At 49.1% G+C, this 17,729-nt stretch overlaps 1 protein-coding gene across 1 annotated transcript in view; it reads right to left on the reverse strand.

Moving 5' to 3' along the window:
- The window catches only part of XYLT1 (xylosyltransferase 1), a 128,017-nt gene that overhangs the window by 17,632 nt on the left and 92,656 nt on the right, over positions 1-17,729 (reverse strand). Inside the window, exons 5-8 of the mRNA XM_040635270.1 lie at positions 9,810-10,026; positions 6,719-6,899; positions 5,191-5,203; positions 2,216-2,461 (exon numbers count right to left, since the gene is read on the reverse strand). Coding sequence (XP_040491204.1) covers positions 2,216-2,461; positions 5,191-5,203; positions 6,719-6,899; positions 9,810-10,026 — 657 coding nt within the window. The remainder of the gene's footprint in view (positions 1-2,215; positions 2,462-5,190; positions 5,204-6,718; positions 6,900-9,809; positions 10,027-17,729) is intronic.

Consider the following 17,729-nt stretch of genomic DNA (forward strand, 5'->3'; position numbering starts at 1 on the left):
GATGGCTCGGTTAATCCCAAAACAAATACCAGGAGAACATGTCTACAACCCTAAATAAATTGGGGGTGTCTTGGAATTTCATATATACGGTCATTTACCTTATAAATTCCGTGAAGTCTGGGACTACAGCTATTCTTGAACAACACTCACCTCCCAAGTGTCAGGCACTGCTTTACCTACAGCCACGCACGCAGTGGCTCTGCGGGCAAGGGTTCTGCCCCAGACTAGCATGAGGGGAAAGATGACCGTGACCCCTGGTACCGCAGCTACCCGCCCTGGGAGTGCTGGAGGCAAGTCTGAGCTACTTTCAGCTTGGGAGGGGGAGCCCGAGGAGCTTCGCAGAGGATGTGGCCCTGGAGCTGACCTTCGAAGACTGGGGAAGTGTGGGCTGCGTGGGAACGTGCAGCTCCCACAGCCGGCTCACTGCGGACTGCTTGTGGCAGCTTCATGCTAACAGCAACTGAGACATCCACGGTGACGTGCACTTACTGAGCACTTAGCAGGTAAAATACTGTTAAAACAGGGATAATGATAACAGTAATACCTAACTCATAAGGCAGTGTTTGAAGATGGTCTCCGTTAAAACTCTCACCACCGTATGCCATGAGGCTTATTATTACTGCACCCATCTTACAGATGAGGGAACTGAGGCAAAGAGAGATTAACGGCTTGTCCAAGGTGAACAGGTAGTAAAGTACAGTCCTGGGTTCCTAACCCACACTCGTCTCCCTTTAAACCAGACTAGAACTTGCCGGGAGAGGAGAGAGGTCTGAGGCCAGGAGGAGAGAATGAACGGAAGCCAGCTTGTCACAGCCCCACAGCTCAGCGGGCTACACGCTGGACACTGGACACTTTGCCATGTTTGTTGGCTTTTAGGGAACGAAATGGTTCCTCTTTCCTCCTCCTTCCACTCCCCAGAAGAGGGAAGAGCGGGGCAAGAAGAGACACCAGGGGAGGTCTCAGTGTAGACAGATCGCAGTTCCAAAAAAAAAAAAAAAAAAAAGTTTTCTCTTTGTAGTTAAAAGAGGGAGATGGGATGAAGAGAAGGGAAAACAAGAAAGAGAAGGAGAGTGATTAGAGGCACTTCTGGGAATCCATCCTAGGGAAATAATCAGAAAAGGGAAGGGGAAAAAAAAAAAAAAAGAGGCTTTCGCACAAAGATAGTCATCAAAACGTTATTTACAATGGTCCACTGCTGACAGTACAACAGGAAAGGGCTGGATGAGGCAAACTCTGGAATTTGCGCTCAGTGGAATCCTTGTGGGCATGAAGGAGGGATCATTATCATTAGGGAAGCTGCACAGCACGGGGAAAAGGGGGCTGATATTATAATGCCAGATGAAAAACAAATTCCTGTTGCAATTATGTAAATATCTGCAATGCATATGCTGGTAGGGACGGAAAGGCACTCAGAATGACGAGGGCTGGCTGGCTTAAGGAAGGAGGGGGAGGGGACGATGGTGAACTGCTCTCCTACTTTCCCCTCTTCTTTCCATAGATTCTAGAACACTCTTTCTTGAAGTGTCTACTGGTACCTGCTAGTGGGGGGTAAGATGATTCTAAGGGATATGTGAACGCCTTAAATAACAGGTCTCATTTTAAAGATGTTTTTGGTTGTATTTTTAGGTGTGCCAACATAGTATGGTTGTGTTTTTGAAAGGAGCCTTTATTTTTCAGAGATACGTATTAAAATACTTATGGCTCAGATGAGAGGCCCCCTGGGGTATGCTTCATTCAAACTGATCTGGGTGGAGAGGTAAGTGGGCCAAAGCGAAGAGGAAATCGCCTTGGCCTGGAGCTACAAATCGCCAGAACTGGGTGATGGGGGTACAGGGTCGCACTCGACTATTTCGTCTACACTCAACATTTTCTGTAAGAAAAATTAAACACACAAAAGTTCTGTATTTTCATGGTTCCCTTCCGTCTAAGGCAAACACGACTGTTTAACGTGGGGGCAGAAAGCTTCCTTCTAAGACACACAGACTTCGCATGAAGAACGGTGCACCACCAGGACGTGATTATGGGAACAGGAGACTTACTGTTCTGCAAAATAGTCCTGGGACCATGGCTTCCAGCGGATGTGCTTTTTAGGTCCGGGGAGACAGGAGAAGCACGTGGGCCCTGAAGGGCAGAGGTCCCCACGTGGCGCCCTCCTCCGGCGCCCCGGTGCCCTCCCTCCTCGCCCTCGCCCTGCCTGCCCACCCCTCGGGCTCACCGGCAGCTGTTCTCCCCCTCTACGTGCAGCGACGACTCAGCGCGTCGGAGGCCCAGGCGGGCGAAGGAGTGATACAGGGTGAGCGCCACGTCGCTCAGGCTGTGGGTGCCGTCCGGCTCATCGTACACATTCTCCCAGTAGGAGCGGAGGCCCGGGGTGCCCGCAGGGTAGTTTCCGTACAGGTAGTAGTCCAGCTGCCCGATGATCTCCTGATTGACCACAGCTTCGAATTTTCGGGCAAAGAAGCTTAGGAGCAGGGCTCTGCAGCCTGCCTGGATCCAAACGACACTTGCTCATCCCTCTGTCCTCAGTTTCCTTATCTGCAACGTGGAGCTGAAGAGAAGCGCATCAGGACTGAGTGAGTTAACGTCTAGAGCGTTTGAGGCCGTGGTGCGCACAGAGTCAGCATCATTTAAATGTCCGTTAAATAAATTACATCCCAGATGTTTATAGCGGAGCTGGATCTCAGAAATCATTTAGCTGGAGGTCCAGGGCAAATACAGCCTACAGATACATTTCAGTTGTCCAGCGGAGTGTTTTAAAATTGAATTAGCTGGCAAGCGTTAAAAGGCACCAGAGTTCACAGAAACAACTTCTGGCTTCCCTTGAAGCAGAAATAGACCTGGCCGCCCCAGGCCCGTGTTCCCAGCCGGGAATGACCGGCTGAAGCTGAAGGGCAGCTGCCCCTGCAGATGGTCAAGGACGTTTCCACTCACCTCAGTCCCCACCACTCCCTGTTGCCTCCTGGGCATTGCTGCCGATTTAGTGACTCACAAGAACATCCCAGATGTACTGGTCAGAGGCTCTGTGAGGGGGGCTTAGGAATCTAGATTCTTAACAGGTTTCTGGGGGATCCTTTTGCTGAGGTTTGAAGAAACATGACACGTGAACTGGGACTGCACACCACCACCCACTGAATAGCTTTAAAAAACCCAGATTCTGGGAGTGCCTGGGTGGCTTAGTCAGTTAAACGTCTGACTCTTGATTTTGGCTCAGGTCATGATCTCAGGGTTGTGTGACTGAGCCTTGCGTTGGGCTCTGCGCTGCCTGTGGAGCCTGCTTAAGATTCTCTCTCTCCTCCCTCTGTCCCACCTCCCCTCCTTATCTGGAAAAGAAAAGAAAAGAAAAAAGAAAAGAAAAGAAGAAAAGGAAAGAAAAGAAATTCAGGTTCTAGAGTCCTTCCCCAGGCCTACGGAGTCAACACTTCTGGAGATGAGGTTTAGGAATGTGTATCCAAAAAAGTTTCCCAGGTGATCATGAAGACCACTTACGTAAACCCAAGTTTTCAAGAAAACAGAGGCCCAGAGAGGGAAAGGGACTTATCTGAGGTCACACAGCAAGGTAATGGCAAAGCCAGGATTAAGATCTGGGGTTGAGGATAAACTAATAAAATACTGGGCGCCCTGTTATCTACCAGCTCTTATACTCATGCCTGGGTGGGGACCCACAAAGGGCCAAGAATAATTATTTCCAGTTTGCAGCTACTCAGCTCTGCTGTGGTCCTGTGAAAGCAGCCCGTAGTAAATGCAGCCCTGGTCAATGAATGGGTGTGGCTGCTTTCCAAAAACCTTTATTTACAAAGGCAGGCAGTGGGCTGGATTTGGCCCAGGCGCTGTAGTTTGCTGACCCCCGATCGATGGAGAGCTATGGAAACAATGAAAGCACAGCCCCTCCCTTGAGGAGCTTAGGGTCTAGTGTCTACTGACCTTAAATTGGGTCTGGCACGGTTTTCACTGCAGTGAATTAGTAACAACACAGGGACAATAAAAACCACTGGGCACACATTGCAGAGCACTGCGTTCATGTCCCCACCTCGAAGTCTTCCACCCATGCTGCAAAGCAGGCATCGTGACTCCCATTTTACGTATAAGGAAGCTGAGCTCAGAAAGAGGAAGTCATATATACAGACTCTCACGTCCGCAGGATCTGAACCCAGGTCTGACGACTCAAGCCCAATCTCGGCTGCCTCGTCCTAGGATTGAGCTGCTGAGTAAACATTCTCGCTGTTCTTCTGAACATCCCCTCGCTTCCCTGCTTCATGAACCCTGGGGTGGTTTACAGATAATATTTAATAATATTCTGGCCTCCTCTGTGGTGCAGGGTCAGTTCAGTTTCCTTACATTAGCGCTGAAAAGAGACCACTTGGGTTCAAATCCTTATTCTGCTACTTTCTAGCCATACAGGTCTTTGGGGAAATCACGCATGGCCTCAGCTTCCTCATCCTTGAAATGGGTATAATCACATAGGTACTGAGGATAGAGTCTGGCAGACAAGGTCGTCTGCTGTTATGATGTGACTACTGTCACTACCCCTTGAAGCCTGCGACAAGAAGCTTCTAGATCTTCATGTTCTGGGGGCAAGAGAAGTGGACGCAGGGGCTGGGCAGCCTCCTCTCTCTGCCTGTGAGTCTTTATTCACAGCTGGATCTTCTAAAAGGGCGCGTTTCTATATTTACCACTCTTCTTCGAACAAGAACGCCAAGTTCCTTACAGGCAGCAGTTTCTTGAGTAGAGATGTTGGGGGATATTTGGGATCTTTGTTTACCGTGAAAGAAATAGCTGCGAGCACGTGCGAGGTCTCTGTGTTGGCCAGTCTTTACCAGAGACCACGATGTCCCCGGGAGGCTCGGCGCTGGAACGCAAAGGCTGCCCCACCCAGGAGCAGGGCTCCCAGGAACCACCTGGCTGCTTGCTCTAAATGAGGAGGGTCCTTTGCCTGGAGGGCAACAATTGGTCCTCAGCAAAAGTGGGAATCTTTTTTTTTTTCTTTTCCTTCTGAATAGGTCACATACTCCCCCTGCAACCCTCTTTCTGCTCAGCGGATCCTTTCTGTGTGGACAAAGGTGTTAAATGTCACCCAAGTTCATACCTAAATTAACATGGGTTTGAGGAGGTCCCTGGGTAGCTCTCAATCTGCCACCAAAAACAGGCCTAAAGAAATACTTATTGCAGCAACCGCTGACAGGGGTGCGAGACGTCGGGTGGGCACCTGCAGGGAACCCGAATAATGAGAGGACGACTGCTGTGTGCTCTGCACCTGTGTAGGCACTAAACCAGGGTGGCCGCAGGGTCTGGCGGAAAAGGCCCAGGTCTGCAGCTGGAAGCACCTGGGAGGGACCCCCAGCCCTACCACTCCACTGTGTGTCCACAGACAAGAAAGTTAGCCCCTCTGTGCCTCAGTTTCCCCACCTGCACAACGGGGATGAGGCCTACCCCAGGGAGGTCAATGCCCACAGAGGGCCTGGCACAGAACCCTACCCCTGTGCTTCTCAAACATAAGGAGGCTCCCTGGAGAATCTTATTTATACGCAGATTCTAACCGAGCCGTGTGGAGCGGCAGAGATTCTGTACTTGTAACAAGCTCCCTGGCCAGGCTGATGCGGATGGTCCATGGACCACATGCCAAGGAGCCAGGCTCAGAGACCGGAAGCTCCATTTGGGCGGCCTGTGCCCTCCCTGGATGGTTTTGTGATGTGCCAGAGTGAGTCCGCGGGGCACTTTGCCTGGGTTATCAACCTGCACTGTGGCTCCCGCCCACCCTCTGGGCTAGCGCTTGGGGAAGAAGCATACCCTCTCCACGCGGTGGCTCTCATGACCTCAGAGCAATGGTTTAGCCATTCTGGGGCACTCTGTCTGTGCTCTTGGCAGCACGGGCCAGGGCATGGTGGAAAGGAAGAGGAGGAAGAGCCTCAGGGTGCTGGCCTAGAGGGAAGAGGGGCACTCACATGGGATGGAAAGAGGCTGCCATTCCGAACAGGTCTGGGGACCAAGGCGTCCTTCAGGGCTCACAGAAGCAGGTGGAGCACTGATTCCCCGCCCCCCCCCGCCACCCTCTGCTCTCCCCAGAACCATAAATGGCCAAGCCGCGCAGAGACACTGTGAATGCTTCTACCTTCTCTTCCTCCTTTAGGTCCACAGAGCACGGTGTTTGCCAAACCTGGCTGCTCACCACAGACCAGCAGTTCTTCACTGGGGGGTGAGTTTGCCCCTAGAGAACATCTGGTGATGTTTGAAGACATTTCTGGTTGTCACAACTGGAGCGTGCTCCTAGATCGAGTGGGCGGAAACTGGGGATGCTGCTGACCACTCGACAAGGTGCCGGACGGTGCCCCCCCCAGCAGATGATGACCCAGCCGCCATGTTAAGTGCTGAGGTGGAGAAACTCTGCCTTGGGTACACTCAACTTTGTATCCAGAAACATTCTTAACCCACATTTCGGGGGACTGACCGAAAGGCAGAACAGAGAAATGGACGTGGAAACATACATTGGCCTGTGTGACCTCAAACAAGTTTTTTGACCTTTCTGTGCCTCAGTTTCTCCATCTCTAAAATGGAGTACAGTAACACTATCTCTCTGTACCCATCTAAGGTTGGGGGGGGGCGAGGTTCATGGTCAATACGGGCAGAATGGTTAGAACTGCTCTGGTCGGAGGAAGTGGCCCCCTGGTCATGCTGTTTGGCTGGAGTCGAGGGGGCGGGGCCGGCAGGGGCGGGGCCAGCAGGCTCACCTGGAAGCGATGGAAGTCCTGTGGCTTGAAGTCGTTGGGCGAGCAACCGCACCAGTCCACGATGTGCTTGTATTGGCACTTGCAGCCCAGCTTCCGGTTCCAGTTGGTGATACGCAGGTTGTTGTCTACCATGGTGTCGCAGTGGGGGCTGTTCTCCAGGACCGTGTGAAAGAAGGACTGCAGAGCAGAGAGGGAAGGGACTGGTCTGAGATTTCCTCCAGCCTCCCTCCCCAGCATGACGTGACTGTGCAGGGACCTCACTCTCTCTCTCTCTCTGCAAAGGGGGTCAGCCGCCAGTCTGGTCCCACTCAGGGCACAAGGGATGTTTTGTCCTTTGGGGCTGAATTATGCTTGGAAAGCCAACGCTCTGGGCTATCTTCGCCGCGGCAGTCTATGATCAATTTCAATATGTTGCCTATCATTCAGGACATCTTCTGTCTGCCTGGCAGAGAGGAAAAGTCCCTCCAGTCACGTCCACACATGGGAACCAGAGGAAACATGGTGACAGTTTTCTAGAAAACCCTGGGCCAAAAGGGCTCATGCTTTGCAAATGGCCAGGTCTGAAACCAAAGGGATTCCAGTCTGAGATACCTTGAGAACAAAGACTGATGCTCTGGAATTTCACCCCTGGGTAAGGGAAACCAGATCCATGGGTGTATCAGTCCCAGGGCTGAAAGGTGTCCCAGGCACCACTCCTGCTTTAGCCACTGGAGCTGGACTCTAGCACAGGGAGGGGCGGGCTAGGGCTCCTTGCTGTCCGTGGTGCTGAACCAGGCTCCATTGGTCTCTGCTAATCCTAACTCTTGGCCTACCTCTCCTAAGAACCTGAGAAGCAATGCTGAGAGTGGAGAAAGAGACCAGGGAGGAGAGACATGGTTTGAGAGAGAGAGAGAGAGAGAGAGAGAGAAAGGGGCAGACTTCTTTTTGGAAACTGTTTTATAACAACCCCAGATACGAGGCAGATACCTTTTCCCCTGCTCTCTGCTCCCTAGGGGAAGCTTTTGGGGGATACGTGTTTGCCTGTTAACAAATTTATGGCTCAGCCTTTGGATTTATTCTCAAGTGGTTTCCTGGTGGTGGTCTGCGAGAATGGAGGGCAAGGCAGGGATGCTGGACTGTAAAGTGCCTATGTATGCTGGGGTGGGGTTGAGACAGACAGAGCCAGCATCAGGATGGGCATCTTGATTAAAACAGAGCCCCAAACAGTCTCTTCTCAATGGGTGGATGGGCAAAACGAGGCTCCACCCACCACCCCCAGCTTCTCTTCCTGTGCTGCTAAATGACATATGCCCGAGAACCTGGATTTTAAGCTTGAATGGTCTACAAGACCACAGAGGCACATATTCTCCATCAAGTGGTGGGGAAAAGTTTCTAATTACCAATTGCCCTGTGTCCTTTCATAATGATACAGAAATTCCCTGCAAGATAATGGATGAAGAGGTTATCGGCATTGAGAGAAAAGGTGATTTTTGCTGAAATAGGATTAAAAGATGATTACCAAATGTGTGTGCAGAATAGTAAAACCGGGCCCCGTGATGACAAGCCCATCATCCCCCTGGAGTGACATGGGCGGTCAGCCCTACCAGCTTGGCACTGCCCCAGATGCTGGTGAGGGATGTGGGAACCATCAAATGGGGTATGTTGTCTTGTCTGGCCTAGAAACACAGCCTGAGCCTGGGGCACCATCAGGAAGAAATGGTCGTAGACCACTCACAGGACATGTCACAGGCTCAAGAGAGGTGGAGCCAGCTCTGGAGTTTTCTGAAGTCAGAAACTGGGATGAAAGTGAACTGGAGGTCAGTGCAGGTCTGAGAAGAAGGCTGCTGACCTGTCAGTGGCAATATTTCAGAACTGGGTCCCCACCAACCTCCGGATGGAGCAGAGGACAGTTGCAGAACGGTCTGCAACCTTACGCCAACTAGGCTTCTGCAACGGAGGGGACGTTTCTGTCTCATCCAAACTACATAGGTTGAAATCTTAGCCCCTCAATGTGACGGTGTTAGGACATGAGGGCCTCTGAGAGGTGATTAGACCAGGAGGGTGGAAACCTCATGAATGTGATTTGTGCCCTGACAAAGGGGACCCAGAGAGCTCCCTCGTCCCTTCTGGTATATGAACGATTGGTGCGTAGTCTGCAGCCCCGAACAGGGCCCTCACTAGAACCCGACCGTTCTGGCACCCTGACCTCACACTTGCAGCTGTTAGAACTATGAGATGTAAATTTTTGTTGTTTATAAGCCACCTACTCTGTTTTACTTTGTTATAGCGGGCTGAACTAAGACACCTTTCCTGCATTGAAGTCTGGAAGTGGTGACAGGCTCCCTGGAGCTTTGAAAATGCTTCTAAAAGTCATCAGGAAATGTTGAGTACCAATGGCTGTCAGTACGGAGGCTAGCGCAGGTCCAGCAGAAACCCTGGCTCTCTGTCTTTGGGATCACTGGAATTTCCATTTGTGAATGATGAGGCCAACACTACTGTCAGGGAATGATAGACAAATATTCAAAATTAAAAAAGGTTTTCTTCATGTTGAAAAAGTGGTTATTACAGGATTGGTGACTGTGGAGGATCTGTCAAAAGTAGATGTGGGTGTGTCCTGAAAAAGCCAGCATATACAGTTGCACAGGCTACACACTGTACAACTCTAGTGGGGCACCATCAACATGGCAGGTAGGAGAGGTTTCTATTCTTTTTATAAAAGTTTTCTGGAAACTGGTGGTGAAGTGTCTTATTCTAACAAAATCAGTATATCATGATGATTTTTAAAACCAATGGGAGCCAAGCGTCTTGAAGAAGGACTGCCTTTTCTACTTCGCACAAACATACTGTGTGGACTGCTGGTGGCAGTGTCGTGTGTCTGTCTATGCCATACACTCTCCACGCAGACCGGAGGGGGCCTGGGGGCCTGCTATGACAGCAAGGACCCTGGTGGCTGATGTACTCCTCCATCTTCATCTGGATGTTTGGAGGATTATGTATTGGACCCAGGATCGCTTTGCCAAACCTTCCGCAAAAATTCAGCTTCCGCGTTGCTCCGAAGGCTAGAGCCAGCTCCTGCCCTGCTCAGGGACTTTTGCCCCCCCCACTCACCTCGGCAGGAAGCAGGGTGTAGGAGTAAAACTGCTTCATCTTGGTCACCAGATCATCTGTGGAGAACGTCACATATTCCACAAACTTCCGGTTTAGCAGAAACCAGTCCGAGCCTCCGTCCACAGCAATGCCCTCGGGGATTCGCCGGTCCCCCAGGCGCCACATGTGGGCGTCACACTCCAGGAAGAGCCGGTCCAGACCCTGCTTTCGGATGAACCTGGGAAAGACAAAGTTGCCCTTCAGCCCCAAGGTGCATGGAATCCAAATGAAACAGCACAATCATGGGCAATAAAAACATGCACTGGGCACTTACTGTATGCCAGGGATGGAGCTGGGGAGGGGCTCTGTGTCAAGTCTGTCATTTGATCTTCAGAAGTGAGGCAGGTCACTATATCCCTACAAGGCGGGCATTGCCATTATGCCCATCTTACCGCTGAGGACCCTGAGGCTTGGAGTGTTCAGGGAATGTGCCCGGCACAAGAACAATGCAATGATCATCTAGTTCCTCCTTTGTAGAACTTCTAGAAATCACCTTTCCATGCCACGAATGCCTTGGCAGTCGGGAGACTACAGCCTCTGGCTGCTCATCTCGGGATCATGCTCTTAAAAGCACACCTCAAAATATGGAGGATTACTAAGTATCTTTTAAAAACACCAAAGTTCTGATCGAGTATTTTGTGTGCTTTCGGATTCACACATTAAATACAGGATCACAAAAGATTTTTAAAAAACACCGAATTTATGATCATCATGTGTGTGTTTTTTTTTAACACATGAGATAACATGATCTTGCGGCAGGTCTAATAACTACTGTAATTTTGCAGAAGAGGTGAGCATAACTGGTACTTAGAGGTATTCGTGCAGCCACAATGTGATATGAAAATTTGTAATTCCTGAGAGTTACTGCTAATACTGTTGTGCTGTGCTACTTCTGTTTAGCTGGGTTTTAATTAGAGTTTAGTGAAAGCAAAGATGATTTTCTTCCCAAAGTTATGGAACCCTTGAATTCTACCCATGAACCCCAGATTAATAACTCCTGCGCTAGTGTGTGTGTGGGTGTGTGTGCGCGTGTGCGTATTTGGGATTCACAAGGCAGGCAGAGCAGAATTGGAAGTTACTATTTTGTAGACACAGAGACCAAAGATCAAAGGGCTGGTAAAAACGGATGTGTTGGGAGGGTGGGCAGACCTAGAACCAAGCCTTCTGGCCCGAACCCTCAGGTCCTTTGCAGTTAGTACGAATTTCACACCTACTGTGTGCCAGGCACCGTGCCAGCCTGGTGTGGGGCAGGAAGCACTGGAAGGAAGGACGCTCCTGCTTCTCGGGAGCCAATCATCTTTCTGGGATCCTGCAGTCTGGAGATCTCCTGACCCAGGGATCTCGCTGCTTCTCCAGCTCATACAACATAAGAGCAACCATTTTAAAGTGTACGATTCAATGGCGTTTGTACGTTCATAATGCTGGGCACTTGCCACCTATGTAGTTTCAAACTATTTAAGCACCCCCCCAAAGGAGACCCTATACTCTCTACCCATAAGCACTCCCTCTATCCCTCTGCCCCTGGCTCCTGGCCACCACCAATCTGCTTTCTGCATCTATGGATTTACCTAATCTGTACATTTCATATAGATTCAATCAGACAATATGAGGCCTGTTTGTATCTGGCTTCCTCTACCCAGCATAATGTTTTCAAGGCCTCATCCCGTGTTTCTGTCTACCCAGCATCCACTCCTCAATTTTCTGAGAACCACAACTTGACTGTTCCTTGGACAGTCACCTATCTTCAACTCTCAGTTGACTTGGATTTGTGCCCTACACCTAGCACCAGGGGTGGCGACATGACCAGGCTGGTCAATGAGAGGATTTCCTCTGCCCGGCTGGATAACTGGTTCAGGGATGGTTGAGTAACTCAAGGTAAGTCTGAGACTGGGCCCTGTAGTTTTGCTGGACCTACCAAGAAGGAGGATGGCATTTTTTCTGGGAAGATGTCAGCCTAGAGCTGCTGGCAGCCATCCTGTCACCATGAGTATAGAAGCTGTTTGATAATGGAAGTAACACAGAAGGGAGGGGGAGAGGGAGGGAGGGAGAGAGGGGGAGATGGAGAGAGTGAGCGAAAGAGAGAAAGACAGAGAGGAAGGGAGGGGGGAGGAGAAGAAGGAGAGCTAGAGAGAGAGGGATTAAGTCTCAGTGACTTTGCTTGAGCCCCTGGATCCCTGTCTGTGACTCACCACCAGACTCATCAGTAATGTACTTAGGGCATTTCGAGATGAGATTCTGTCACTTGCAGTTGAAAAAGTCCTAATACATTCCTGAACAGTTTAAACTTTTATCACCACCAGGATGGATGTGAATGTTCTCAGGCCCTAGAGAGAGCAGGTAGCCACGGCTATGGCACATAAATACCCCTCTTGCGCTAAGCCAGCCTGCATCCCTCATCATGTGTCTACAGGTCTCTGCACCTCCACTGCAGACATCATCACTGTCTACAGATTAGAGTTACTGGTTTCCCCCCAGGTAGACTCTGCTCTCATTAGAACTGACCTTGGATTCCTCCTTTCTGCTTTCCTCACAGTTCTTAGGACAGTGCAAAACAGTGATTCAGGAAAGATCTATTTTTTTTTTTTAAGATCTTATTTATTTGAGAGAGAGAATCAAGTAGACTCCATGCTGAGCATACAGCCCGACATGGGGCCTGATCTCATGAACCTGAGATCATGACCTGAGCTGAAATCAAGAGTTGGACACTTAACCAACCAACCAACCAACCAACCAACCAACCAACCAGGCACCCCTCAGGAAAGATCTACTGTGATGGCCACGTTGCAGGGCACAAAACCTGGAGATGGTTCCATTGTGCTGGCCATGCTGAATTCTACAGAGAATCCCTCCTGCTGGGCCTCCCCAAATCCACTAACATCCACTGGAGGGAACCACATGAAACCTAATAAAGCCATATCCCCAGTACTTCCCTCTGCATAAGTGGGGGGCCCGCCCCTAGATGCTGGTCACTCATTGAGCATCATGATGTAATACACTGAATTCTTAATAGAAATGAGGACAGTGTCATAAAAACGTTGATGATGGTGAACAGACTGAGTTCTGCTGAAAAGTGCTTTTCATCTACGCTGTGGTGCGGCCGTACGAGTAACCAGCTGAGGGACTTTGGGAAGTGATGTCCTTGCGTCTTGGCTTTCCCCTTGGTAAAATGACAAAGTTGGGCTGAGTCTGGATTGTCACCTTAAATGCCTACGGCGATCAGATTGATAATGGAAGTGTCTGAAGGAGGCTGGGTATAAGACAACGGGTTAGGTGGAGTCAGCAAAGAAGGAGAGAAAGCATTTTTTGAGAAGCAAATTCCTTAAAAAAAACAAAACAAAACAGTATTTCTGGCTACATAAAACATATCCCTAGCCGGAATCCAGCTCATAGGCCACCAGTCATAACAACCATGGGTTAGGCCACTGTCGGGCATTTTCTAGTTGTGACACTAAGTCACTTCGTTCTACCCGGGAAGAGGGTGTGGGGCAGGAATTCCAGCCAGATACACGGGATCCCAGAGAAGGCTGATGACTCTCCTGAGGACACAGGCCAAATAGAAGACCCAGGTATCCAAAGACTCTGGTCTTGTTCTTTCCCTAACACATGTTTCCAAGGGTAAAATCCAAGCTGTTAGCAAAGCCATGTTCTCTCCGGGAGCGACCTGTTGAAGGTTTTTCAACATCCTGTACCACTGACACAAAACTCAGCTCTAAAAACAGCCCATTAAGTTTAGGAAAAGAAAATCCTACCTCAGCTCTGGCTGATGCTAATTATATAATAATGTCCAATCGCAGACATGTAACCAAGCTTAAGATTTTAAATTTAAATAACTTACATCAGAACTTACATGGTAACCAAGACTAACCCAGAGAGAGAAAGGGAAGAAATACAGGTGTGAGGACATGCAAAAGTTTTCTTTCCATAGACCAGCCTTTTAATGTCACGTTCCATTATGTGGGAGAATAGCATCGTCTTGCAATTTTAATGTGATGTCCCAGACCATAATATCCAAATACAATATTTATGCAGTAATCTCCAAAATGAAATATTCATGGGGTGGGAGATTGGTTGCTATATTTACTGCATTTGAAAACTGATAAGCTGCAAATACATGCTTTGGTTAATTATGAGTAAATAGAGACAAACAATCCCCCAGGTCTCAGAGTTCCAGGGTTGAGAGGGGGTCTGGACTAGGAGGAGGTGGCCGAGGCCCAGAGTCTGGGTATCTAGCAGGGGAAAGGAATCAGTTGCTTGGGCAGGGATCTGCATTTTGTTTTCTGCCATGCGCACTTGCCATCACTTGAAAAGGGAATGGCTGGAAATCAAGGCAAACGCCTGGGTGTGTCTTTTCATAATGCTGGCTCAAGGGGGTGTGGTTCTCTCACCCTAGGGATGGAGCGCAGATTTATTTCAGCCCTGGGCCCAATACACAGAGGGTGACCAATGACACTCTCCTCTCTGTCGTTTCATCTCCAGATGACTTGGTTATGTGGGGTCAACAGGTGGAATTACAGAACAGACACAAAGAGGATCTGGGTACTAAGGCTGTCTCTGCTTTCACAGATCGTGAGACGTGGGGTTGGACAGCTCTCTGAATGCCACTTTGCTCACCTATAGGATGAGTTCCATGACAGCTGTGCTGACAGCCCCTGAATCAGCTATGAAAGCGTGACAGGTGAGGTATACGAAGGTTCTTGCTAAGTGTTCAGGAGGCACTCCTCATCCCAGCCAGGGACCGACCTAGTCATCAGTTCCTTCATTCGAAGTGACAGCATCCTCCCCAATCCCTCACATCCCTGACCACCCTTTCCTTCTTTTTCTTCATAGCATTTAAAACTTTGCATTACCATACACAAGGTATTTATTTAGTTTACTGTCTCCTTACTAGATGTAAGCCCAAGAGGGCAAAGAGGGGTTTTTTGGCCTATTTTTGTTTATGGCTGTATCCTTAGTGCCTAGAACAGTACCCAGTATACAGCTGATGCTCAATAAATTTACTGAGCCAATGAATAAAGGGAAGAATAACAGCCATGCCAGTTGCTCAGTCAGGAAGCAGCAGCCCTTACCTAACGATGTATCTGGATTCTTCTAATATACACTCAACAGACAAAGGAACTAAATCACAGAAGGTTAAGTGCATTCTCCAGAGTCACAAAGCTAGCAGTCTTGGACTCGAATCCAGGTCTGATGAATCCAATGCAAGCTCTTAACTACTCTGCATTCTTCTTCTGTCCCGCTTTCTCAGTGTCCTTGCAAAAGGATCCGAGCAGAGGATCTGAGAACTTCTGCCTCAAAAAGACACTGTGCAGAAATCCGGACTCCAAGAGAAAAGGACTCATTGTTGGTCTTGGAAGAGGCTTTCTGCCAGACCTCACAAGAACTTCTGTCTTCAGGACAGACTACCTAAGGGCAAACATGGGATCACCTGCCTTCGGTTTTACCTCCTAGGCTTTCAGGCATGGGCGGTCTGCCTTCCAGAGACTTTCTCTACCTGCACACCATGGAACGAAGTCATAACTAAATATGTCACAGGGACCAAGGTCTACTCAGCTAAGCATCAAAGAAAACTGGATGGAAGGGGACAGGGGTCCGGATTCTCATCTGTGTGTGAAGGGGTCACTTAAGAAAGCTTCTGTAGCCTTTGAAACTGATCTCAGAAAAGGCAGACAAGAAGTCTCTCAATTCAGTCAATTCCCTGGCTACAATCTCGGCATATTCATTGAGTGTGGAATTATTCCAGAACGGTCTTGTCCTATAATGAGTTCGAAAAGGAAGAACTCTCCCCCTCATATTTTACAGCGTGTTTGAGTAAGAAGGAATCTTAGCAATCAGCTAATATAATTAACGCTATAGATTGAAAAAAAAAAAAAACAACAACGCATCGCACTGAGAGGATGTATGATTCAAGGTCATCCAAAGTCACATAGCCTAGGAATAAAATCTCTTCTTCTCTTTCCTGTCCAGTGATCTGTCACTGAATCCAGATTACTCCTTTAGCATAAGTACAACCTAAGCATTTTAGTTAAAAAATAAAGTCATGGAACAAAGCACGAAAACCCACAGTGTATGAAATCAGCATGATTTCAGCATGAATGCGCCAACACGTGACAGTTATACAACATGGGGGATAAGCTTTGGATCACATGATTCAAGTGTTGGGTGGGCCGCTGACCTTGGACAAGCTGAACATGTGATGGCTGTTTCTCATATGGAAAATAGTGATCATAATAACACCTACTTCGCAGGGTTGGTGCCAAAGTTTAAATGAGATTATATATGGAAAGGACCTAGCATAGTGCTCGACACATGGTAAGTGCTACATAAATGTTCACCAAGATACTTAAAATTTTTCCTTCATCAAGCTACAAATTTAAAATTTCCATTTCTCCTCTTCTCTCTCCTGCGATATGGTAGACAGGCATGAGTAGAGGGCACCCCCAGAGCTAAGAAGACACCTCTAGGTCCTGAAAAGCCACGATACTTCAGCACCAAGGACAGAAGCCCAAAGCCTCAGGGTGAATTTCATCTCCCGAGATTTTGAAGATTTATTTGTTTTTATTCAGTGGGGGGAAGGGGGAGAGGGAGAGACTCTCAAGCAGACTCCCTGCTGAGCGCGGAGCATAATACAGGGCTCGATCCCACGACCCTAAGATCATGACCTGAGCCGAAACCAAGAATCGGACGCCCAAACGACTGAGCCACCCAGGCACCCCATCCTGAGATTAGTTTAGTAACCAATGCCCATAGTTGTGGTGGGAGAAGTGGTGTCATGCCCATCTTTCTAATTCCATCCAAGCAGCATTAATACATCATCTTCCCATGCCAGGAGTCAGCAAGGATCCAGCTCACTGGGACCTAGTCTGGCAGCTCCACAGGGGCCCTGCTGGCCACTTTCTCTCAGGCCCAGGGTGGGTTGTTGCCCCTTCCTGACCTGAGCTGGAGTCAACTGTCACGCCTCTACTCTGCAGTATCCGGAAGGACAAGGGGGCTTGGGGCATTCACTCATTCGGCAGCTCTGGAGAGCATCTTGGAGACTCTCGGTCCGCGTGCTGAGAAAATGTGGTGAATAAGATGGACATCACCCTGCCCCTCTTCCCTCTTCCAGGGAGAGAGATAAAATACAGAAATAATAACACCTACCATTTATTGAGTACTTACTACTTTCTAGACTCTGTTCCTCATGCTTAATACATATTCTCTCATTTAGTTTTCACCAGAACCCGAGGAGGGTTCACTTTACAAATGAAGGAACAGAGACACAGGCAGGCTAAGTAATTTCCCCAGGGCCATACAGCTGGTTAGGGACAAGGTTGTGATTCTAACCTTAGCCGTCAGGCGCTGGATTCCACACTCGCAGCCACCCAGCTATCATCCTGCTGTAATAACTAAGTAAGTAGACACCAAGAGCCACGAAACACATTAACACATAATTAGGTGTTTGTGATAAGTGTTCTACAGAAAAACTCAGAGGGCAGGGGCAGAAAATAAAGAGATGGGGGTGTCATTACTGAAGATTACTGGGGAAGGCTTCACTGAGGAGGTGGCATTTAAGCTTCATGTGAAGGAGGAAGGGAATCGGTCATCTGAGGAGCTGTGGGTAAGAGCTTTCTCAGGGACAGACAGAGTGTGTGCAAGAGCCCCAAGAATGGAAAGATGCCAATGTGGCTGGAGTGAGAGCTACGGGGACATGGTCAGCTTTGCCGATACACTCTAGAAGGCTAACACGGGAGAGGCTGACTCTGACCTCACTGGCGGAGGGAAGTCTGGCAATGAACATGCTGAGGGAATGAGTGCAGTACAGTGACTAGGAGTGCAGACACCGGGGCCAGATTTCCTGGCTTCTGGTCTGCTTCCCCACTTACAAGCTGGGTGTTGTTTAAC

This window comes from Ursus maritimus, unplaced genomic scaffold (assembly GCF_017311325.1).
Source record: "Ursus maritimus isolate PB19 unplaced genomic scaffold, ASM1731132v1 scaffold_2, whole genome shotgun sequence".
NCBI classification, from domain to species: domain Eukaryota; kingdom Metazoa; phylum Chordata; class Mammalia; order Carnivora; family Ursidae; genus Ursus; species Ursus maritimus.